The sequence below is a fragment of the Adiantum capillus-veneris genome, chromosome 27, assembly GCF_014529385.1.
Source record: "Adiantum capillus-veneris isolate H3 chromosome 27, ASM1452938v2, whole genome shotgun sequence".
NCBI lineage: Eukaryota > Viridiplantae > Streptophyta > Polypodiopsida > Polypodiales > Pteridaceae > Adiantum > Adiantum capillus-veneris.
In genome coordinates this window covers 73,184,263-73,209,976 of record NC_140957.1, presented here as the reverse complement: position 1 = coordinate 73,209,976, position 25,714 = coordinate 73,184,263, and the positions used below count along the sequence as shown (strand labels likewise).

The window sequence follows — 25,714 nt, the reverse complement described above, 5'->3', positions numbered from 1 at the left end:
TTCTTGTCAGCTTTTTGGGCGAGATTGTGGGACGCCAGGCAGCCGCAGCGAGTCACGTTGTTCCAATGGCTGGTTGCACATAGAGCTATAGCGGTGGGGAGCTCGCTTGTACATAGTGGCCTCTCGGCAGCATGTGCAGCTCGTGACCATCCTTTGGAGAGTCAGCGTCACTGTCTTTGGGACTACCCTATGGCACAGCAGGTGTGGCTTCGGGTCCTTCGGATGATGCCAGCTCTTTCCACGGCACGGCAGTACACTTGGGGGGCAGCTGCCTGGTCCACTCTCACGAGACCTGCACTACAGATTGAGCTATCCTCCACCAGCAGGATGATAGTGATACAGGGGGGTCGACCTACACTCCAAACTGCTATTGAGCTTACTCCACAGGAGTGGTGCAGTGAGAGAGAGGTGTGTTGGGAGCTCGTCTGTGGCCTGACACTCTGGTTCATCTGGTGGGCCTGTTGCTTCCGCATCTTTGAGGCTTGCCTTGTGCCACCAGCAGAGACTGTTCGAGACTTTTGGCTGGAGCTAATCCATACTCTCAGGGGACAATTTGAGAGTCTTCAGGGCAGCTCCGACCGCATGTGGGAGCGTAGAGAGACGTTCCTTCGACTTTGGCGCCCTAGGCCTTTCTTCACCATGGTTCAGGGTGTGATCAGTTGGCACTACTGTCCACCTGAGTGTCTTTTTCCTCCTCCCATCTCCTGATTTAGCCTTATTGTACATATGCTGTTTTTTTTTCATTGGGAGTCTCCCCGTTTGATTGGTGTAGCCCTCTCTAGCAAAGGTGTTTGTAGCCCCATGGGTAGTTTCATTAACTAATAGAAGGATCTTTTTCTCGGGAAAAAAAAAGAAAGGAAAAGATAAGATGCATGAAGCCACACCGATATCCACTATCCTCAATATGACAATTGAGGAGGAGCAAAAGAGGAAGACTAGAGCCCTTTATGTGCGTGGTACAGGCATAGTCACATGGAGACGGGGACGGGTCTCGGGGACAGGGACGTGGCAAAACAGCGGACGGGGGACGCGACAGGGGACGCGCTCTAAAAAACACTAGTTCTTTGCAAATTTAATACTGAGACAACAGTGAACACTAAGAGCACACGATTGCAAAGAAAAAGTGGGTTTTGCACTCATATTACATAATACCAAAATATAACAAAGGGCGTGCGGCGTGCACGACACCGTTGGTGTGATCATCAATCATCAATCATCCTCGCCAAAGGGCAAAACATAATGATGTAAGAGAGAGAGAGAGAGAGAGAGAGAGAGAGAGAGAGAGAGAGAGAGAGAGAGAGATGGTGCATGGATGATGGCCTGCCGCCCATGGGACTCGGGAGCACTTAGAAGTTAGAAGGGTAGGCTTGCCAAGGCCTTCCATTGCATGCCCTTAAATAGCAACCTATTGCCCCCAAAACTGGCCTTTAAATAGCAACTATTGTCCCCAAAACTGGTCCGTCCCGCCCCCTGCCCGCGTCCCATGCAACCCCGTCACCGGGGACCCGCCTCCCTTGTGAGGGACGTCCCTGCGTCTCAAATAGGCGTCCCGTCCTCCGTTCCCGCGTCCCCCGTCACGTCCCGCCTGTTTAGGGCCGCGTCCCCCCGTCCCTTGTTTCTATGGGTACAGGTCTCAAAGACACTAGAAAAGTAGACGAAGAAGTGCAAGAGCTCTTGAAACACATGGATATTTCTGAACCCACACATAGGTGCTTGGAGAGTTGGCAAGAAGGGAAGTGATGCGAAAGGAAGTCCCAAGGAAAGAGCACTCATTATACGTTTCCCTACGCTCCAAGCTAGGAAGGAATTCCTGAAGAAGAGACCAACAATAAACCAAACTCGGATATTTTTGGGTGATGACCTACTCTATCACAAGTAGCACATATGCAAAGAGCTGATGCCAGAGATCAAGGCAGCAAGGGAGAAAAGGAAAATTGCTTTCTACAAGGTAGGGAGAGTAGTGGTGTTGGAAAAACGCACCGCATGATGGTGCGAGACCTATGGGACCAAACCTTAAAATGGCAGCCTAGAATTGCAATGGATCAATGAAGCTAGATGTAGGCGCATTTGAGGATAGCTTTAAGGGAAGAGACATTATTTTTTACGTGGAGATGCATGAAACTCCTGGCAGCACATTACCTAGAGAGACGGAATACCATTGGGAGACTACTTGTAGGCAGGATGTGAGATCAAGGCATAGAGGAGGGGGGTCAAGAGGTGTGGTAGTCCTATTCAGGGAGGAGCTTCAGCCCCTCATTCGTATTGTTCGGAGAGATGAGCAGGCCAGATATATGTCGATCAGAGTGAGAGCGGACACATGGAGGACACTCTACATTGCAATATGCTATTTTGCCCCCAGCACATCTCATTATGCATCGCCCAAGGGGCAGTCACCCTACATGATATTGGATGAGGATATATGGGAGCTCTCTAGGGATGGAGATGTCATTCTTCTGGGAGACTTTATCGCCAAGACAGGCCAGTCTCAGACAGCGTTCTACGATACCTCACAGGAAATGTTGAGGGAGTTGGATGTCAATGATATGGGATTGGCCACGTGTTCGCAGGATAAGCACATTGCATATGGGGAATATCTGACAGATATGGAGACTGCACATGGGCTGGCCATCTTGAATAGCCTCCACAGATTTCCAGCGTCGAGTGGGTTCACTTGTTTTCCTCATAGACATGGGGCCAGCACAATAGATTATTTTTTGGCTCAGCCAGTTCTATTCACGACTTTACAGTTGGGCCCATGCCTATCGGGGTAGCAGTAGACCATGCCCTTCTCACGTTTACCGTCTCATTCCAGTTCAGCACAGCTTGACTGGCACAGACATCTACGCATACCCGATACTTTTACTTCGGAGACTGATTCTGTCTACATAGATGGTATTTATAGACGCTTATGCACAGAGGATTTGGGGAGACCTTTAGGGGGGCACAAGTATATATTGATAGAGACACTGCAGGATGCAGCAGCAGAGGCATACCCACACATTGAGCGTGGGCAGTAACAACATTCTAGGAGCACACCCCGGAATAGCTGGTATGATGAGGAGTGCAGAGAGACCATAGCCCGACTTTAGAGGGAGGAGTCCTCACTCACAGGCAGTCGGGTTGCTTCTCGGTGTTTGGTACTACAGAAGAAAAGGGCGTTTCTAGCTCGACTAGAGCAAGATCTATGCCAATTGTTTTTGAGCCAGGATTCAGGCGAGGCATGGCAACTCTTCCATGGCCATTCTCCCCCACCAGTCATCACTTCTACAGAGGCACGGGGTCAGTATGCACCATCTCTCTACACGGTCTCGGGGCAGCCACCTCTTCCGAATCCGCTAGAGCCATGCCCACACACATGTTTCTTTACCGCCAAGATGGTAAAGAAGGCCATTGAAAGGATGAGGTCCAGGAGAGCATATGATCGTTATAAAGTAGTATAAGAGCATTTTATACATGCCAAAGATCTACTTGTAGAGCTTCTGGCAGTGATGTTCAACCATGCCATGTGTGAGGGCCTACCTGATACTTGGAGTTTGTCTACGATCGTACCTATCTTCAAGTCAAGGGACCCTATGGGGCCTGGGAACTACCACACTATCATGATTGGACACACATTGCATGGTTTTACACATCCATCCTTGAGCAGCAATTGAGTAGATGAGCAGAGCGAGAGGGTGTACGAGCAGCAGGACAGGCCGGTCTTAGGAGAGGTTTCTCTACTCTTGAGCATATTCTACACACAGCGCCATTATTGAGGAGGGGAGATCACGTGAGAAAGAGAGCTCTATTGTTGCTTTGTGGATTTCCGCAAAGCTTTCGATATTGTGCCCATAGCTAGATTGATGTGCAGACTGCAAGAGATGGGGGTACCCACAGAGTTGATTTGGGGGATCATGGCTCTATGCAGGTCAATAGTGGGGCATGTACGCACTCAAAAGGGAATTTTTTATTTCGTTCACTCCAGTATCAGGGTGAAACACACACCACACTAGACCAAGTTGGACAAAGGCCAAAGTGGACTCGACCAAACTAAACCAAGTTGGCTCAACTCAACGAGGCTAGACTCGAGTTGACAGCTAGACCAGGCCAACTGGACGAGGGTGAGGGTGGACTAGACCAGACTAGACCAAGTTGGACAAAGGCAAAAGTGAACTCGACCAAGCTAGACTTGACCATTCAGACCAACAGACTAGACCAAGGCAAGAGATTAGGCCAACTCAACCAAGTTGGATAAAGGCGAGGACCAGGTAGACCAAGTTGGACCAGGCAAGAGACTAGACCAATTAGGCCAAGCTGGACGAAGACGAAGATCAGCTGGACCAAGCTTGATGAAGGAGAAGGTGACTAGGCCAGGCTGAATCAGACCAGTCTAGACCAGCAGACTAGACTAGGCAAGAGACTAACCCAGCTAGCTCTTCGACCATGTACACTCAGTGAAGTGAGACTTCACTTGAGGTCCCATCAGGAATGCCAAAAATGAGAGTGCCTATAGCAGGAAAAGTATGTTGTGCTCTACTATGGGTGTTTCTCAATGCAATGTGCAAGAAACCTCACTCTAACAGAATAAAAACACCACAGAGCAATGGAACAAGCAAACTCAAATGACACAGCAGTAGACTCCAAACTCAATGGAGCCCGACTAAATCATGAAACCAGTACAGACTCCGGCTAGTAGCACACTCAGCTCCAAGCCCATGACTCACAGGTACAATGGGGGTGTCGAGGCTCCAACTGTGCAAGGAGAGTGCAGATGTGCAAGTGCTAGATTGAACACACGACTCTAGACTCAATGACTCATAAGACATCTAGGATGCATACAACGACTAAAGCCAACTCAGCATATATACAACCATAAGGGCGGCCTCCGAATTGTGTTGGCAGTGAGCTGTTCACAATGTCCTCTAGACCACCACTCCCTATGTCTGCCACATGTCACTGCCCAGGCGAGATTTCACCCAGTGTGAACCAAAGACCAATTATAATTGCCTATCCCGTGCAAGTGACATTGTAGCCTGCTATAGCAATAGACCTGCTTGCCCCAATAGTCACCCTACCTAGGACCTGCTAGACCAACCGACCTCGATCTCTTGACCTGCTCGACCTCGGCCTCTTGACCTGCTGGACTAGTTGACCAACTAGACTCCCTGGACTAGTCAAATTGCTCGACTAGTCTACCTAGGACTAGCAACTAGTCTACCAAACAAACACTTCCAGTTAGGGTAGCTATGCCACCGGACTAGTCAACTTGCTCGACTAGTCTACCTAGGACTAGCAACTAGTCTACCAAACAAACACTTCCAGTTTGGCTAGCTATGCCACCAGCGTAAGTGTGCAAGGTGGAGTGAGACTTCCCACCGATTGTGCCAAAAATGAGAGCACCCGTAGCATGAAAACTATGACGTACTCTCTAGAGTCAATGTTCCTCAGTGCAATATACATAGAAATCTCACTCAAAGGCACATAGCAAGAGAACTGAAAGACCGATGGCATAACTAAGGTAAACTACAGCAAGACAATAAACTAGGAGTAGATTTGGCAAGATAAGACCCCAAACGCAATCTGAGCCCAAATCTATGTAGCCACTCGTTGTTGATGTTCCTCGCCATTGCACACCCCTCCCCTTGCTAACCTTCCCCACCATCGCCCCCCCCCCCCCCCCCCCTCTCGAGCTCCCTATGGGCTGATTTCAGCCTATTGGTAGTCTTCCTCGTCGCCCTCGCCTTCTTTTTCAACAGCAGAGACGGAATGGCGGCCCCTGCTTCACCTCAGAGAGACTCTACTAAAGCCCCCTCATTTGACAGCACGGAGTTGATACTTTGACTTGCTCTTTCGCAAGAAGAGCAAGCAAGCGTGATGGCCGAGGTGGAATGGTTTCAAGCCACCACGATCGTCTGCAAGATCGTTGGCACACCGCCCAGCAGATGCGAGGTTCGTGACCTGCTCCAAGCTCGATTCCTCACCGAAGTGGGCAAGATCATTGATGAGTAGTTTCTTGGGAGAGGTCATGACCAGATAGAGTTTAAGTCTCCAAAGATGGCAGCCAAAGTGATCTTGATGAGCCCGCTCAGCATTTGGGCAACTCGACAGTGGCACCACGACTTCGCCCCGACTTCAGATGTGCTTGAGGAAGAGGCAGATCTTCATATCTCAGTTTGCTTCCCAGGCTTGAGGCAGGAGTATCTCCCCTTACTTTCCAAGATTAGTTCCATGGCATTTGAGCTTACTTCAGACAGTAGCAACATGGCTTCGCCCCAACTTCAGATGTGCTTGAGAAAGAGGCAGATCTTCCTATCTCAGTTTGCTTCCCAGGCTTGAGGCGGGATCCCCTTACTTTCCAAGATTGGTTCCATGGTTGGGACGGTCTCGGAGACCCCACGCACTTCAGCTTCAGTTTGGCCAAGGCCGTAGGGTTACCCACTGTGTGGGTTCTTGTTCGGGACACACATACACTTTCAAAGGTGGTTTTACTGCCTCAGGTAAGTGGGGGATGGATCAGACAAAGAGTGGAATATTCGGGCCTCCCGAACCAGTGTTTCATTTGCAGGCAGATGGGCCATCTTGCCAAGGTCTGTCCACCCAAGAGAGCTCAGCCAACTCCACAGCCACATGCCCTGAAAGCGGACCCCTTTTCAAGCTCCGAGGTTCCCCCAACCACAGCTTCGGAGACCCCCACAGTCTGACAGATAGCCAGACTGAGGAAATCAACAAGGCCAGGCACCTCGCCCCAGTGGCCGTCCCATGATTCTTCACCAACGGTGGGTTCCCACGGTAAACTGCTTCAGACCTCTGCAGCAAGAGAACGCCTTGGACGCCTCACCCTCCCCTTCTTCTGGATAGGAGGACCCGACCCAACCTTTCCACCCCCCATCCCTACCCCGAGGGCTATCCCGAAGGGCCTCTCTAGTTTCGACGTCAATAGACAATGGGACTTCTTCAGCTAAACCTTCACTCGCTTCCTCAACGATCCCCATGCTGACCTAGAGGCGGCTTGCTTTCCGGTTCATGTCCTGTTTCTTTGCGGCACATGGCACGGATGTTTTAGCCTCTGCAGTGGGATACTCTTTTCCACTTTATGGTCGGGACCAGCAGGATTGAACCTTGGATTCAACACTTGGGTGGCTCCAGACTCAAGTTCTTGAGTTCTCTCATCACACGGGGGACCTTGGGATCACTCATTTGGTGCCCACCCTTCGGTTGTTGGCCAAGTTCACAATGAATTTGCCCAATGCCACCACAGGTTGCAGACACATTATTGTTCACTATTTTGCAAATGCGCACTTCTCCCCTTGCTATGTATATACTCCTGAGGACTCTTGGGTAGAGGATGTGACCCATAGAACTTCACAGGCATCTTGGGCCTTTGTGGGGCATGTTGATACAGTCTCGTTTGTCTCGGGGTCATTTGGATGTGGATTACTCCCCATCTAAACTGGCCTCGACGATTGCTCGCCTAGCTGCTGTAGCAACATCTGCCTTCTCTCGTTGACCCCATGAGGATTTTCTCATGGAATATCGAGGGCCTTGGAGGACCACAGTTTGTACGACATCGGGGTCGTTTGAGACGAGAGATCCAAAGATGCCTTGTGAATGGACCCATTGATATTCTTATGCTACAGAAGCATCGTCTATGTGAGAGCCGCATTCGGTGATGTGGACATGTTCTGCGAGGCAAGTATGAGACACTTTGGTCAACTGCTTTTGGGCATTGTGGCATTCAGGGAGGTGTATGTATGACTATTGCGGACTCATGTGGCAGTAGCCCATTATGGGCAAAGGTATTATTGTGCGAAACAGGGCCTAGTGGGTCACCATGCAGGTTCAAGCAGCCTTGGCTTCTTGAACATTTGATCTACCTTATCCCCAAGGAGGGTGGCTCGTTGGATGGGATTTGACAATGGCGACTCATCACCATTCTCAACTCAGCCTACAAATCTTAGCAAAGGCTATAAGTTTGAGAATTCAGCCGCTAGCGGCTATACATGAGACGCAGATAGTTTTTGTCAAGGAACGTCGTATCCTTGACAACATTCTTACCTTCTGAGAGGCAATTGGTCTCGCACGTCTCCGAGATAAGGTTCTAGTGGTGCTTCTTCTTAGAGTACTGGGAGGTGCTTGCTCGAGATCTCTGTAGTGCTTACCAACACATTCTGCACACTGGGGAGATGCCTAACAACATGAGCAAGGGATTGATCTAACTTATCCCCAAGGAGGGTGGCTCCTTGGATGAGATTCGACAGGGGCGACCCATCACCATTCTCAACTTAACCTACAAAATCTTAGCAAAGGCTCTGAGTTTGAGAACTCGATTGCTACTTAAGAGCATTATACATGAGACGCAGACGGGTTTTGTCGAGGAGCACCATATCCTTGACGACATTTTCAACTTCTGGTAGGCGATTGCCCTCGCACGTCTCCAAGGAGAGGATCTAGTGGTACTCCTCGATTTTGAGAAGGCGTATGACAGAGTTGACTAGGGCTTCCTTGATGGCACTATGTGTCGGATGGGCTTTCCAAATGCATGGATTAGGGGAGTGTCATCTCTCTACAAGCATGTGCACAGTGAGGTGTTGTTAGCAGAGGGAAGAGGGGGTCGCTTCATGCTCACACGATCAGCTGAATGCTGAGGCAATGATTAAGTCTTGAACTCACAGAAGGTTGGTTTGCGTTGGCTGCAGCTCCCTATTCGAGGAGAGGAGCTCCTGGACAATCAGTTTGCTGATGACTCACCATATTTTTGGAAAGCCAGGAGGCCAAGTTGCACAAATGTCAGCAGTCTCTTGAGGTGTTCTGTTATGCATCGAGAGCACTAATCAATTGGCAGAAGACAATGGATTTGGTAGTGCTCCCATACCCGATCGGTCGCCTGAAGAGGGCTTTAGGTGGATTTATCCAAGGACTCTAGCTACTTGGGCTGTAAGAGCAACAGTAAGCTCCTCTCCTCCTTTCCATCAAGAGGAAACTTTAACATTGGAGCTTTGCACGGTTTTCTCTTTGTGGTGGTCAACCAGGTGCTTTTGGCCACTATGTGGTAGATCACGTCTTGTTGGATATTTTCAAGCTCCTACATCAGCCAGCTGGAGCGGCTGATCAAAAACTTCTTGTGACGTTAGGGCGAGACTTGCAGTTGGCTGAGGCCAAGGTCTCCTGGCAGGTCATCACTTTACCTTGCTCTAACGGAGGGTTGGGGATTATCGACCCAGCACGGTAGAGTAGAGCACTTCTTAGGAAGCTTGTGATTAGAGGACTTTCTACCAAGGGAAGAGCCCTCCAAGGAGTTGTTGCTTTACCGGATTCAGGCACGGGCCCCACAAACCAGCAGCCCATGGAGCCCTTCCACACGTTGGATTTTCTCAAAGATGCACAGAGTAGGCATGAGCAAGAGATGGGAGGATCGCTTTGCTACGAGCATGCTTCGGTCTTGGGAGCAATTGCGGGGTGGCCTTGAGCTGCACCAACCCACATGCAGCGAGGAGTGCTTGAGGCAGACACTTGTTTAAAACCCTGTGGTCAGCACACAGTGAGACCACATAGTTGGTAGCATACCTCATGTTTCTTGGGGTCCCATGGTAGAGAGTCCAACCTGTACCTTTTGGGACTGGCTAAGTTTACAGCACTTTCTGAGAAGAGTCAGGATACTCAATTGCAAGCCTTGAGGGGGGGGGGGGGGGGGGGGGGGGGGGGGGTTCACAAAGCATGTGTCAGGATATTGTAGCGGCTATATCTGCAGAGTGGTACACCCCTTTGGAGTTGGCAACTCCCTGCTGGATGGGGGCCTTCAAAGTTCAGGGAACTGGAGGTCCTCATCTAAGTCAGGCTTGTTCAGGCACAGGTTCCTGCAGTTTCTTTGAGGTTCAGAGGGAGGGCTGCCTTCACATAGTCACTGTTGAGGCACCAAAGCAAAGGTGGATGAGTGTTGCTTTCAGTGGATCAGAGTTGTGGGCATCAGTGGGAGAACTTGTTTCATAGACCCACATCCAATAGATCTTGAGTCAGGGCACTAGAGTCTCTGGGCTTGGGAAAGCCGCCCCTTAGTGCGCGTACAGTGGGACCCGGGGAAGTGATTTTGGTGAGATCCCTTCACTCCGGCCAATCACCCTGGGACCCCCTTTTCTAGTACACAACTCGGCTTGGTTGCCACATACTGACAACAAGGAGAGAGGCTCGTTCCCCCCTTCTGCAGCAATTCACTGGCAGGAGGAGGGTCTCACATCCGGGTTTCAGGCAGGCTTTTGGGAGCGCTTATGGGACAATAGACAACCGAGACGAGTCATTAGGTTCCAGTGGCTACTGGCACATTGAGCTACTGCAGTCAGGAGTTGGCTGTTGCACAACAACCTCTCGGTAGTATGTCCCACCTGTGACCACCCACTTGAGACCCAGCAGCACTGTCTGTGGGACTGCCCCATCGCACAGCAGGTTTGGCTTCAGATTCTTCAGTTGATGACCACACTTTCTACAACCAGCCAATACACTTGGGGTGCTGCAGCAGCTTGGTCCACACTCACGGGCCCAGCAGTTCGTTTTGAGATATCTGGCTTTGGTCAACAGGATGATTGTGATACAAGAGGGCTGGCCTACACTCCAGCCAACCACCAAGTTGGTCCCTCAGGAGTGGAGCAAAAAGATAGAGAGTGGTGTTGGGAGCTCATCTACGGCCTAACACTCTGGTTCAAGTAGCGAGCCCGCTGCTTCTGCATCTTCAAGGCTCGACCTGTCCCACGGTGGAGACTGTCCATGACATTTGGCTGGAGCTGATCAACACACTCAGAGGCCACTTGGAGAGACTCCAAGGCAGCTGCGACCACATACGGGAGCGCTGAGAGGCCTTCTTGCGACTTTGGCATCCAGGGCCCTTCTTCACCAAGGTTCGTGGTGCACCTAGATGGCACTACCGTCCACCAATGTGGTTATTTCCTCCCCCCATCTCCAGATTTAGCCATCTTGGTACATATCTTGTTTTTTTATTGGGAGAGTCTTCCCACACATGTACATTGATATTTCTCATAGGCCAAGTTTGGCCTTTCAAAGACAATAATAAAATCTTTCTTTCTTTCTTTCTTTCTTTCTTTCTCCAAGTAGCGGATTTTTGCTTTTAACTAATAGAAGGGTCTTGTTTTCTGTGGAAAAAGAAATGGTCATGCATTAAATCTTGCCCATAAGGCATCCAACCTCTATGACTCAGATGGTTTAACACTCTTCACCATTTTCGAAGGAGATGATAGGTTGGCATCTTTGATGTGATGCAATCCTTAGTATAAGTTCTACAGCTTAACTTTAGAGAAGGTAAACTTTGGCATACTACAACATCAAGAAACTGCAAGCAGTATCTTCCAAGTGCCTCTGGTGCAGTCTTTCGTCAAATTTAACAGTTTTTCAAGTAATTTTAGGTGAAGTTTTTCCTCTCAGAAAGCTCTCAGCAGAGAGGAGCATATTGACTAGTTTCTTTTCGCATAGCAACTTTAACAAAAGAAGTTTATATGCACTCGAATAATAGCTTGGTTGGTTTGAGCATTCACTATATTCAAAGGTGGTAAAAACTTTTCTAACGAGAGGAAACTGCAAAAGACTGACACTTGAATTCGTAATAGAAGTCCAGAACCAGTGTTTACAGTAGTTCATTATTATTTCCATACCTTCTATACCAACATTGATATTGTCAAAAAAAAAATCCAACAAACCACTGTTTAGAAAGATTCATTACCTTCTTCATATCTTCCACACAAACATTGATATTGTCAACAAGGACTTGGCCTTTTGCAGCTACTAGCTGCACCAAAAGAATTTTGGCAGGAGAACATTGAGTGGTGTTGTATTGTTGTTCCACCTTTTCATGAAACTGAGGAGTATCTCCTTTGTCAGCTACGTCATCATCTACCCTATTGGAGCCCTGCAAAGGTGCACAGGACTCCAGGCTTCTTAATCGGGCATCCAAAGAAGTCAAATATTCCAGTTGCTCTCCCATCAAACCATTTGTGTGAGGCATTGAAATTTCTTTTTTCTTTTTGTGGAATCCGATGAGATCATGATCAATCTTACAAACTGTGTTGCCCCACAACTCATGACATGCAGTTTCTGTTGTCGATGATGGCATCCGTTTATGGTGCTTCTTAAAACAAGCTGTCTCTTGAGGCTCATTTTGGCAGCATCTATGGTCCATACTTTCAGATCCTTTCCTCAAAAAGGGCTCAGATGAGCAGACTTCATGCAGAAAACCCTGCTGAGGTAATGATTGTGATGACACTAGGTGCTCGCTGGATAATCTGGGAGAGCATGCTCTATCAACCTTATGCACCTGTTCCAAAACAAACGGAGTTAATTATAGCAATTTTATACAGTCAAATGCACGTGACTGACAAAAAAAAAATAGGGCATGAAAGTGTCATAAGCATGAACCTTCTGCCAACAGTCAAATGTTTCACAAGATGTGCTAGCGCTTTAAAGTTCTGCTAGGAATAACGCTAGATAATAAATTCTTTAAGAGCCCCCAGCCCCAGAACTGTATAATATGTTATTTTTGAGTGAAAATATTCTACAAGTAATGCCCTAAATAGACTTCATGATTAGGTATGCTTCCTGGGGTGTTTCAATAGAAAGCATCGATAATCCAACCATGGGTTTCTTGGCACAAACCTTTTGTGATTAATAGATTAGTGTGAAGAACGACCTGCCTTTCTAGCATTATGTCGGCAATCACTTTCCAACACTTCAAACCGCCATCCTTTTCACAAGAATCAAATCACAAACAACCAAGAAACAAAGCAAAGAAGGAAAGACGCCTTGATTTTAAGCTCTTTGCGATTTTAAAATTTTTCACAAAGCTTTGGTGTACCGCACATACACAAACAGTCGGGTCTCATCAGTGATAGAAATAAGGTGATTCCTTAGAAGGTATAACATGCTGGAAGACTTCCAGATCAACTTCCTTCAAGTCTTTGTATGACCAAGCAAAGACTTTGCACAAGTGCCGAACCAATGTGTAAGTGACATCCTCCGCTGCTTAAGATGAGGCTAGGATGATTTGCTGCTCCTTTTGATGGGCAGGTGGCAAATCTCCTTATCCTAAGACGTGAGAGCATATGTCACGAGGACGTGGCAACTGCTAACTTTAGTTGTTGGTTTCTTTCCAATGGGTTTTGTTTTATTTTTGAGACCCTCTTTTTGAAGTAGCAAATGGTCTGACATTGTATGGCCAATGTGAAAGGTAGTTTCACCCGCAGACGGAAAGTTGGTCGGCACTGGAACTCGTAAAGTAAAAGGATGTCTAGGCTCAGTTTAAGATCATGTAGGTATCCTCGTCGCACTTAGCAAGTAGGTGGATACTAGGAAGTGAACTCAATAAAGGCATAAAGTCAAGGTGGGATCACCAACAGAAAGTATCCGACAGTTGGGCCACATTGCACTTTTGGATGCGGTCCCAATGAGGATAGACGGTCAGAAGACCAATGGGAGCCCAACGGTAGCATCTCCTAAAAATTAGGAAACTGCTATTTTGGGCCATGAAATGTGTTCGCGTCATTACCTTCGGAATGACAAGAGGAACATTTTATTACGCTGCTGCAAAGTCAACTGATGCACCGGTTGAGAGATTTTTAAGCGAGAAGCCCAATGCGGGAAAATTGCATGCATGAGTACCAATTGGCACTTTTTGGTCAATTTACCAAGTTTGGGAGAACAGAACTCGTAATTGACTTTCTGGAGCAGTTTTGGAGGCTGATAACTCTGATTTCAGCCATTTCTCTCCATTTTTGAGCTTCCCATGACTTTACTTTGGACCAAGGAGCTCATTTTCAACATTGGAAGGCATCAGATGCGTGTTTACAGGGCAGTTTTGCTGCGTTTTCAGCGATACGCAGGTTTTGGCAGCCATGGAAATCTTCCCCTTTTTGCATCTATTTGTTCACAGATGCATTACAGGTCAAGGGCAGAAGAGGGGACACTCGATTTATGTTGGGGGGATGCTTCATTGAGAACCTATGGAGTGCTTTCTTTCCCTCTCATATACAGTGTGGTGCTACGAGTGATGCCCTGCACGCTACACACTGCTCTCTCTCTCCCCCCTACGTGCAATTATGTGATGCCCCACAAGAGGGCTCTTCATTTAATGTACAGTTGTGTGGGTTCATGCTTTTGTGCTGAAGCAAGAGCCTCCTTGAGCAGAAACAAGGGTAGCTAGCTGCTACTCCAAAGTAGGCACCAATGAGGGTTATAACCTCACCGTACAGGTACAAATTCAACGTTGTGTATGCGCAAAAAATTGACTGTTTTTCAGCCATACGGACGCCAGAACACTTGGGAATCGTACCCCACTGGCAGAAGACAGCTAGGGGACTGTTTGGGGCTGAAAACAGGGCAAAAACCAGTAAATACATGTGCTGAATTTACTGTTTTTGGGCATGAATCAGAGGGTACACGCCAATAGAAGTGAGTTCTAGCAGGGGAATTGGTTTCACGCAAATTTTGGGGTTGTTATGCTACCGAAATTTGGCCAAAACAGATGGTATCTAGTTGGATACAGGAGAAGGATTCCAAGGACTCTTCTTTGTAATTTAACCTCTCAAAGTATAAAGAAATACCGAAAGGGGTGCCAATTTTGGGGCCTACACGTTGTCTGCGTCTGCTCGAGGCATTCTAGCTTCCGAGCGGTGTGTGTATTCAAGTGTTGATTCCCGTCGCAGGTTCTCTTTGCAAAGTGCTCTGTGTGTGTGTCTAAAGTAAAGAATTTCGGGTGAAAGCCAAAGCCCACCGCCCCACTACGGACTGGTTTCAAGATTCCATTGCCGGGATATCAATCACTTTTTCCTCAAAGAGTGAGCCTCGGTTGTTTTGGGTAAAGACACAGAGTACAGGAACGTGGGATTATACTATGGCCGACAAAGGAAAGGGCATTATGGAAGAGGGTTCCTCTTCACAGGACAGATAGGAAATTCCGCATGTTCGCCCTGCCAAAAAGTGATCAAATTAGGGCTGATTTTCTGCTGCGTTTTTAGGGTTTGCAAGTATGAACCAAGATAAGATAGGGAGAGGTCTCACGGTGGTAGATTGGCCACTAGATGTCCTGCAGGAGTGATGGGGGTCTTCCAGGTGACACTACTTGCCGATTCTCTGAGGCGATTGCTTGGATTCTTTGACGCATCGGTAAATCATCTTGAAATTTGAGCTTACTTGGTCATGGGTGGTACGTCAGTGTTGTGGAATTATGCTTGTTTGCAGAGGCAAGAGCCTCTTGCCCAGGTAAAAAGTTAAGGGACAAGTTGCAAGATGCTATGTGGCGAAGTTCAAGAATTATCCACCTATGGATGGAAAGTGGATGGAAGAGCTGAACTGTCCGAGTCACCAAATGTATTGCAGCTTTACCTTGAGGCCTTTGGGTTACAGCCTACTTATGCCCCAACCCAACATGTGCAAAGGAGGGGTAATGATAGAGCTAGCACATCATATGTACATATGAATCCAGTGTAATAGATGGAAATGGCAAAAGTATGGTGGTCTCATTAAGGCATTTGTATCTATGTGTTACGACCTTTCTTGCGGATACATGCGATGATAAAAGAGTACTAACAACACAAGATCATCAGTGGTATGTATTTATGGTATGCAATCGAGGACGTTTGCGATTTCAAGAGGGGGGTATGTCACGAGGACGTGGCAACTGCTAACTTTAGTTGTTGGTTTCTTTCCAATGGGTTTTGTTTTATTTTTGAGACCCTCTTTTTGAAGTAGCAAATGGTCGGACATTATATGGCCAATGTGAACGGTAGTTTCACCCGCAGACGGAAAGTTGGTCGGCACTGGAACTCGTAAAGTAAAAGGATGTCTAGGCTCAGTTCAAGATCACGTAGGTATCCTCGTCGCACTTAGCAAGTTGGTGAATACTAGGAAGTGAACTCAATAAAGGCATAAAGTCAAGGTGGGATCACCAACAGAAAGTATCCGACAGTTGGGCCACATTGCACTTTTGGATGCGGTCCCAATGAGGATAGACGGTCAGAAGACCAATGAGAGCCCAACGGAAGCATCTCCTAAAAATTAGGGAACTGCTATTTTGTGCCATGAAAATGTGTTCGCGTCATTGCCTTCGGAATGACAAGAGAAACATTTTATTGCGTTGTTGCAAAGTCAACTGATGCACCAGTTGAGAGATTTTTAAGCGAGAAGCCCAATGCGGGGAAATTGCATGCATGAGTGCCAAGTGGCACTTTTTGGCCAATTACCAAGTTTGGGAGAACAAAACCCGTAATTGAATTTTTGGAGCAGTTTTGGAGGCTGATAACTCTGATTTTCAGCCATTTCTCTCTATTTTTGAGCTTCCCATGACTTTACTTTGGACCAAGAAGCTCATTTTCAACATTGGAAGGCATCAGATGCGTGTTTACAGAGCTACTTTGCTGCATTTTCAGCGATACGCAGGTTTTTGCAGCCATGGAAATCTTCCCCTTTTTGCATCTATTTGTTCACAGATGCATTACAGGTTAAGGGCAGAAGAGGGGGCGCTCGATTTATGCTGGGGGGATGCTTCATTGAGAACCTGTCTCACAAGTTAAGAGCTATGGAGTGCTTTCTTTCCCTCTCATGTACAGTGTGGTGCTAGGAGTGATGCCCTGCACGCTACACACTGCTCTCTCTCTCCCCTCTACGTGCAATTATGTGATGCCCCACAAGAGGACTCTTCATTTGATGTACAGCTGTGTGGGTTCATGCTTTTGTGCTGAGGCAAGAGCCTCCTTGAGCGGGAACAGGGGTAGCTAGCTGCTACTCCAAAGCAGGCACTAGTGAGGGTCATAACCTCACCGTACAGGTACAAATTCAGCGTTGTGTATGCGCAGAAAATTGACTGTTTTTCAACCATACGGACGCCAGAACACTTGGGAATCGTGCCCCACTGGCAAAAGACAGCTAGGGGACTGTTTGGGACTGAAAACATGGCAAAAACCAGTAAATACAATGTGCTGAATTTACTGTTTTTGGGCAAGAATCAGAGGGTACACGCCAATAGAAGTGAGTTCTAACAGCGGAATTGGTTTCACGCAAGTTTTGGGGTTGTTATGCTGCCGAAATTTGGCCAAAACAGATGGTAATACAGGTGAAGGATTCCCAGGACTCTTCTATGTAATTTACCCTCTCAAAGTATAAAGAAATACCGAAAGGGGCGCCAATTTTGGGACCTACAGGTTGTCTGTGTCTGCTCGGGGCATTCTAGCTTCCGAGCCGTGTGTATTCAAGTGTTGATTCTCGTCGCAGGTTCTCTTTGCAAAGTGCTCTGTGTGTGTGTCTAAAGTAAAGAATTTCGGGTGAAAGCCAACGCCTACCGCCCCACAGGCCGGTTTCAACATATATGTCCCTTTTTGCTTGGGCCAACCTTTCCAATTGTCATTTCGCAAAGGATGTCCAACAAGGCAGCTGATTTGGCTACAAGTCCTCGTTACGGTAGAAACTGGACCCTATGCCTTGGCAAGAGCATTGTTTGGTGCCCTACATCAAGTCGCTCCCTCAAAGACGTCGACTTGTTTTTTTTTAAAAACCACCTTTCAGAAATCATGCACCTGATAAGTCACCGCCCTCATTGATTTCGCTTGTGAAAGGAGATCGGCTTTGGGCCTTGGGTTGGGTTCACTTCCACCTAAGTCAATATCCAAAAGTTGATTGGCAGTTGGTCCTGCGCTGGCCGACTGCTGGTGGGTGGGAGTGCAACCCACTTAAGTGATGTGATCGAGGTCAACTTGAAGATAGGCGATGCCTTCAACATGGTTGACTGTTCTGGCTGACCTTTTGTTTTTAAGATATATATATATACCTAGATGAATCCAAGATAAGCCCAGATTCACCCTTAAAGGAAAGTGCAAGGTATAGACCCAAGGTAGTCACCCACAAAGACAATATAACCATCAGCTCCATCATGCATAGTAATGACTAAATACCACGACACCCCACTAACGTCGTCAATGCCCAATAGTGGGTGTAGAACTAAGTACCATATGCTCCCAAACACAACACACGCCACATGCATACACACATGAGCATATATCAACACAAAGTTCAACATACTGAGTTTCTATCATGACTCCGGAGATCAAGGGCATACTCAGCCATAATAAAGCTAGCACTTAAAGAAGCATTAAATCAGAAAAATTAGCACAAAAATGAAGTAGTTGATAGGGCATATCCACCACAAAAGATAGAAAGAATTAGCAAAATATCAATTGGTCGTAACTCGGACAAAAACTTCACATTGTAAAGTCTGCATGTCCATTATCCGACTACAAAATATACCTAGATGAATCCAAGATAAGCCTAGATTCACCCTTGAAGGAAAGTGCAAGGTATAGACCCATGGTAATCACTCACAAGACAATATAACCATCAGCTCCATCATGCATAGTATTGACTAAATACCACGGCATTCCCATTAACGTCGTCAGTGCCCAATAGTGGGTGTAGAACTAGGTACTAACATATGCTCCCAAACACATCACATACCACACGCACACGCACATGCACATGAGCATACATCAACACAAAGTTCAACAAACTGAGTTTCTGTCATGACTCTGGAGATCAAGGGCAGACTCAACCATAATGAAGCCTAGCACTTAAAGAAACATTTAAGAGTTGATCGAGGTGTACCAGGGCCTAGTTCACAAATGAGGCACTCGAGAAGATCTGAGGTCCACCCAGCCATTGAGAGGTATTGAAACTGATGCACAACCTATTGCGAAGGTCTACATGTATATGTATGTTGTACACCTTGCTTTCTACTCCAATCTGTTGATTGGTAGGATTCGATGGACTACATGTCCGTTGTACATGTCCAAGGTGCATTTGACAGTCTTATTATCCAATTTTCTACGATGCGTTTGTGGCACCAAAGCATAAGCCAAACAACCAAAAACGCGCATGTGATCAATAGATGGCTTCTTATCATGCCATGCTTCATAAGGAGTCATAGACTGCAAGCTTTCGTGGGACACTTGTTAAGTACATAAGTAGCACACATGATGGCCTCAAGCCAAGACGAATGTGGCAAAGCTTGACTTTTGACCAGACATCATGCCATTTCCGTAAGCAATCCATTTTTCCTTTCAACAACACCATTTTGATGAGGTGTATAGGGCACTGTACATTGGTGTTTAATCCCACGACTAACCAGAAATGCATTAAACTCATGAGACATATACTCCCCCGCTCGATCTGAACGAAGGGTGCCCTTAGTACATTTAGACACATTTTCGGCCATATCCAAAAAATGCTCGAAGCATATAAACACTTCGGACTTAGCTTTAAGTAGATTTACCCATGCATGCCTTAAGTAATCATCAATGAAAGTCACGAAGTAAAGGTAATTGCCCAAGGACGAAGTTTACATAGGCTTTACATTTGCCTCATTGGAATTTACATTCAAGTTTCACAATTAAGAAGAGGTAACAACTATCATAAATGTCCTATGAGCTTACATTATTGTCTCTGGTACATGAAAACAAAGGCTGAATATAATCTTCCACAAACACAACATCTTGTGAAACTAAGATACACTTTGTTTGCGGATGGTATAACCAATAACCTTTGCTTTTAGTACTATAACCAACAAAAATGCATTTAACAACCTTATCATCTAATTTTTTGCGTTGTGTTTGTGGCACCAAAGCATAAGCTAAATAGCCAAAAACGCACATGTGATCAATAGATGGCTTCTTATCATGCCATGCTTCATAAGGAGTCATAGATTGCAAAGATTTTGTAGGACACTGTTAAGTACATAAGCAGCACACATGATAGCCTCAAGCCAAAACGAATGTCGCAAAGCTTGACTCTTGACCATACATTGTGCCATCTTCGTGAAAGAATTGTTTTTCCTTTCAACAATACCATTTTGTTGAGGTGTATACGGCACTATACATTGGTGTTTTATCCCACGACTAGCCAGAAATGCATTAAACTCATGAGACCTATACTCGCCCCCTTGATCTAAAAGGAGGGTGGCCATAGTACATTTAGAGACATTTTTAGCCATAGCCAGATATTGCTTGAAGCACATGAACACTTCAAACTTAGCTTTAAGCGGATACACCCATGCATGCTAGGAGTAATCATTAATGAAATTCATGAAGTATAGGTAACTGCCTAAGGACGGAGTTTGCATAGACCCACAAACATCCCTATGCCAAGCTGCAACCTGCATGTAGCCCTTATTGAACCCTATCTACATCTTACCCAAAATACAGCCTTCACAAACATGCTTCACAAGTGCTTTAAGAGGCGGCAAAGAAGCAACCATATCAGATTTTTACAAACGCAACAAACTGGTAAAATTTAGATGTTCAAAACATGCATACCAAAGTTTTGCATCTGAAACAGCCTTTGATTCTACAACTGCATTTGCAAAATTCTGTCCACACTTGTCATACAAAGTGAGCTTATACAGCCCACAACACAAAATGCCTGATACAACAATTTCATCACCAAAACTGAGATCATAAACCGTACGTCTATCATCCATAAATTTGACAATAAGACCCAAGTCTAGCAAGTGTAGATACAACCAAAAGGTTCTTCTTGATCCCAGGTACATAAAGTGCATCAACAAGTGTGAAAGAATTGCCATTTGCAACAGTCAGCATAATCTTTCCAACTCTTTGGACCGGATAAGAGGCATTGTTGGCACAAGTGACTGTATTCCCGTGAGGGACATCCTCGAGAGAGGTAAACAAGTGACGATGAGAGGTACTGTGCTTTTTAGCACCACTATCAAAGTACCACACGAGAATCTGCAACAACTGACATACATGCATCATGGACAGAAGGATCATAAGTGCACTCTGCACTAAAAGCCCACTCTGCATCTACATCAACATCACAATCTCCTTTCACAAAAGATTCTACAATTGTTGGACTTGTAGTGAAACCATCCTCTTTCTTCTTAGCCTCTTTTGCCTTTAATTTCGGACACTGCTTGATCAAGTGATCATTAGCTTTACAATAATGGCAACGCATCTTCTTCTTGGCTTTTTTACTAGGTTTTTTTACTAGAAATTCCCAGACGAAGTGCTACCAGCAAAAGCATTAGGAACAAGTGATTTACCACTCGCACAAGAACCATAAGAAGTGGCTATATTGCTGTTACCACTTTTTTTTAAGCAGCAATAAAGGCATGTTCAACTGCACGCTATTTAGCCCTATTTTTTCTTAAAAGTGACTCTTGCAACAGTAAAGTGCATAATGCATCAAACTTGACAACATCAAGATTTCCTTGGGTCGCAAGTCTCCAAGTACTAGCAAAAGTTTGATAAGAATTTGACAAAGCATCAAGAACAGTCTACACAAGGGAATTGTCAGAAATGACTTCGCCTGTAAAAATAAGTTGCTCATTAACATCCTTGATACCAGAACGGAAAGTGTCCATTTCATCTTCCTCATGCATAATCTTCGACTCCAGCTCTTTACGTAGCAATGCAATTTTAGCCTCATTGCGACTTGCATAAAGACCAATCAAGATATCCCAAGCCTGTTTAGCTGATCTAGTTGAGTGAATGTGAGGAGTAATAGTGTGATTCACAGATAATGCAATTAATGCATGAGCCTACGCATCTCTAGCATCCCAACGAGCCTGCTCAGCTATAGACAAAACAGCTCTAGCAGCAGCAACCCTGCCGCCAAAACATGCAGCATCCTCAACATCGCCTATATCCATAGAACCAGGACGTACATCAATTCCTGCACAACATTCCAAACACCCTTTGACACAAGAACATGTTGCATCATGTAGACCCACATTGGGTAATTGTCCCAATCCAATTTATCCTCAGCAGCAAACGTCTTGAACACATCTGTGTTGTTGTTAGCCATGGCGAGTGCCTACACCTTATGTGAAAACTACCCGAAAAGAGGAGAAACGAAGCGGGACCAACATGTGCTATATAGCACAACCCGAAGAAGACTGTAAGGGATCTGTTACGCAAAATAATGGCACTCGTAGAAATTCTGCACAAAAGGACAAAAGTGCTTGCATAGTATTGTCTGTAGTGGAACCAAAGGCCAAAACGAGCCCAAATGAAAATATGAGCAGACCCAACTCTATGAGCCATCCCGAAGTAGTTGTTGACCTGCTAACGCTCGCAAAAGCTCACCTAAATCTGAGAAAAAGTGAGCAAGCGTGTGCTGGCAATGCTAGCGACTATGCTTGGGAAGAGGCAACCTGCTCTGATACCAATTGTTGGAAATAGGGTTGCAGGGAAACATACACAGCTTGGAGAAGACGAAGAAGCTCAAGGCACACAACACAACAGAGAGTATGTATTGCTTAGTGCACAATGAAAGATAAATTAGCCCTAGAATGATGGGCGTATATACAATGCACGAGGGGAAAAACCTCCTAGTGAGGGAAAAAATGCCCGAGCAGTCCTAAGTGTGTTCACACACATCACTACCACATATGTATGGTAACACTTGATAGTGACAACCCTTGGAGAGCCCGAGTTCAACTCAAAGAGAGCCACGGCTTCTACTCCATAAACTAGCTGAAAGGGAGTTTGCTGAGTAGTGGCCTTGAAAGTTGTACACCCAAGTGACTCCCAAGACTACCTGTGCCCAAGTGTGAGGGTGTGTGTAGTAGGCCTTCTTCAATAGAGAAATCAATACCTTATTTGTGCTCTCAGCCTGGCCATTGGCACGTGGAAAGTAGGAACAAGACTTAGGGTTGAAAACTTTATATTTTGTTAAGCCTCGTAGTCAAGATCTCATTAACAAAGTGGGATCCTTGATCACTAGTGATCTCCAGAGGACAACCATATATGCAGAAGATGTTCTCATATAGAAACTCAGCCACAGTTTCATTAGTGCAGTTCCCAGTAGTTGACAACCATATATGGAGACGATGTTCCCATACAGAAACTCAGCCACAGCTGCAGTAGTGCAGTTCCTAGTAGTTTTGACCTCAGCCCATTTCATTACATAATCAGTAGCCACCAAATATACTTTGCTTTGCTAGGTTAGGCAGTAGAAGTGATAGGCCCAATAAAATCAATATCCCATCTTTCAAAAGGAAGCCATGCCATGGTGATTGGGAGAGGCCTGTTAACCAGTAGACATTGAAGCTCATGAGGACTGACGCGACGTTTAGTACATCGTCTCCACCTTGTATAAATGGTCTCCTATCAAAGTATATGGTTTACTTTTAAGCAAGAACCCTCTTTTCTCCAACGGAGTACTGTTGAAAGAAGATGGAGCACTTCAGCCCAAAAGCTTTCTAGTGTAAAAATTGCCACATCAGCATATCCATACTACTGACCACATTACCGCCACATTTTGCAGGCGCTTCAGCTTGGACAAGGGCCCTTTGATTCGGGGTTTCATATGCTACTCAATCTGCTACATCATCTGTTCCATCACCAGCTGCTCCTGCTCTAGCACCTGCCGGTCGCACGTCAACAGACTTGTCACTTACCCCTCTCTTACATTTAGCACAATGCATTCTTGGTCCAATGTTTTCAAAGTCATAGAATTTGGGTCCTGTGATGCTCAAGGCCACGTACGTCAAGGTTGTGTGCTTGGTGGGCTGCTTTATGCCATCACAACATATCATATGTTGTTATAAATGAATAAACTCACTATGCAAGGTAGTTTCTGGGCCTTTTTATGCCAGATGACTCCTATTTTGTGGCTGAGACTTATGCAGATGATTATTTATTTTTTCCACCAATTCCAGTCCGAGATGTACAAACAATTATGTCACAGCATGGTCAGTTCCTTCTTTTCATGATTGTTTTCATTTGGAGACATTTAGCTCAGCAGTTGAAGTTTTTTCTGACTGTTTCTAGTCTTCTTTGATAAGGTTTTTTAAGAATCTTCCGAACAGACAAGCATACACCATTATGCTAATGATTAAAACTAGGCAGCACTAGGATACAAGGCAAGCAATACGCTCTGCCCGTTCTAACCTGTGTCTTAGTTTGCAGTGCATGTAAGAGGCACCTTATCAGACTAGGCGGAAAGAATCATGCCAAACTAGAAACACGTAAGTGTGATATATACAAAATTTCATTCATGGAAATCCTTCAGCTACACTTTTCAAGTCCCTAAGAAAAAATAAAACAATGCATTCTGATTTTAAGGTCAAACCTTTGCCAAACTTGTAGGGCTTTCAAACGAAGAATGCAATGCATTTGCAAGGAACGCATTCTTCTGGAACCAGCTCTCTTTTTCCTCAAAATCCGTTGGTAGATGGAAATTGATTATGTGATTCTGATGGCCTACATGATCAAGGCGCCTAAACAAAGAACCAAAAATCTGCTCCGCATTCCTCTGGAAGGGAATTTTAGATGTACTCAAGACATCCAAATGTCGTGAGTACTTACTATAACCACCAGGGTTGGCAGGCGATAGAAGCCGATTATCTAGCCTTTGAAGATGAGGAAGGACAGAGAGTACTGTCGGCACATATGCGAACTCCTTGCACACAGGATTGGATTGTCTCCCACAAGACAGAAAAAGCTCTCGTAAATGTATGCACCTTGCAAGGAACCACAGTTCAGACAAAGAATGGATTTTATTGTCGCGCAAATCCAGGTATTGCAATGTAAACCTGAAGAACAAATCCAGATAATCAAGAAAAGAGTTGTTATCATTTTTGATAGGAGATAATATCAAACTAAGTTTTACAGCTAAAAGAATGCAAAACGGGGAAAAAAAAAATCAGAAACACTGCATTACAAATAATAAAAAATATTTCTTTACACAAATAAAAAATATATTTGCACCTCAAATTATCCAAAAGCATACCCTGGTCCATCTTTAGAAGCCAAACCTCTCAATTTTTCTATGTAGTTGTGGGATAGCCCCAATCTCACCAGAGAGGTCAAACCTTCCAAGCCATCCATCTCTTCAATGGCATTACTTGACAGATCAAGAGCCCTTAAATTTGACAAATGTGAGATTCCTTCGATGCTTCTAATGCGATTTGAAGATAAATTCAACTCCTCCAAGTTGTGCAATGCTTCTAGTCCTTCAATGGCTGATATGTGATTGCCATGAAGACACAATGATACCAAGTTTGTAAAGCTATCAAGTTCAACAACTGCAGATATAGATTTCAGGCATGCTCCATAAGCGCGTACTTCTTTGATTTCGGAATCTGTCAAGGTCAGGACAATTTGTAGAATAATCCAAGTTTGTTTTAAACATATTTGCATATGCAATGTATGTGATCAATCATCCAGTTGTAAACATAATTTATCTTCACTGAATAATGTGTACGTGCAAGAACTTTTACACCTTCATTACTTGCAATCATATACAGGTAGCCACTAAAAGGTTACCTTGTAAACTTGAAAAATGCTCATACCTACAATGTCCTTACCATCTGATTTACATATACCTAGATGAATCCAGGAAAAGCCCAGGTTCACCTTTTGATGAAAAGTGCAAGTTATAGACTTTGCCACAAGACAAGATAACCATCATCTCCAAAGTGCTTACTATTGACTGAATACTCCGTCCCCATTAACATCATCATTGCCCAATAGGATGATGTAAATTTAGGTATTGATAGATTCTCTTAACACCACACACACACACACACATACACTTTCTTTTTGGTAGATCCTGCTGATATAATTTACAAATGGGAAACCTCAAGGCAAGGAAAACCCACAAAAAAGAAGAGGTACAAAAAGAGGAGCACTATGAGGCTCCAAGGGCTAGAAACAGTCAAAATTAAATCCTATAG

At 45.5% G+C, this 25,714-nt stretch overlaps 1 protein-coding gene across 4 annotated transcripts in view; it reads right to left on the bottom strand.

Annotated features, from left to right (window-relative positions):
* The window catches only part of LOC147422190 (uncharacterized), a 164,363-nt gene that overhangs the window by 122,660 nt on the left and 15,989 nt on the right, over positions 1 to 25,714 (bottom strand). Inside the window, exons 2-4 of one of the 4 annotated variants that reach the window (XM_086503412.1) lie at positions 24,769 to 25,120; positions 24,109 to 24,571; positions 11,702 to 12,292 (exon numbers count right to left, since the gene is read on the bottom strand). In XM_086503412.1, the coding sequence (XP_086359538.1) occupies positions 11,702 to 12,292; positions 24,109 to 24,571; positions 24,769 to 24,866 (1,152 nt within the window). In that variant the 5' untranslated portion in view covers positions 24,867 to 25,120. Of the gene's footprint in view, positions 1 to 11,701; positions 12,293 to 24,108; positions 24,572 to 24,746; positions 25,343 to 25,714 lie in introns of those variants that run through there. The other 3 variants (XM_086503411.1, XM_086503414.1, XM_086503413.1) reach the window with 3 other exon arrangements.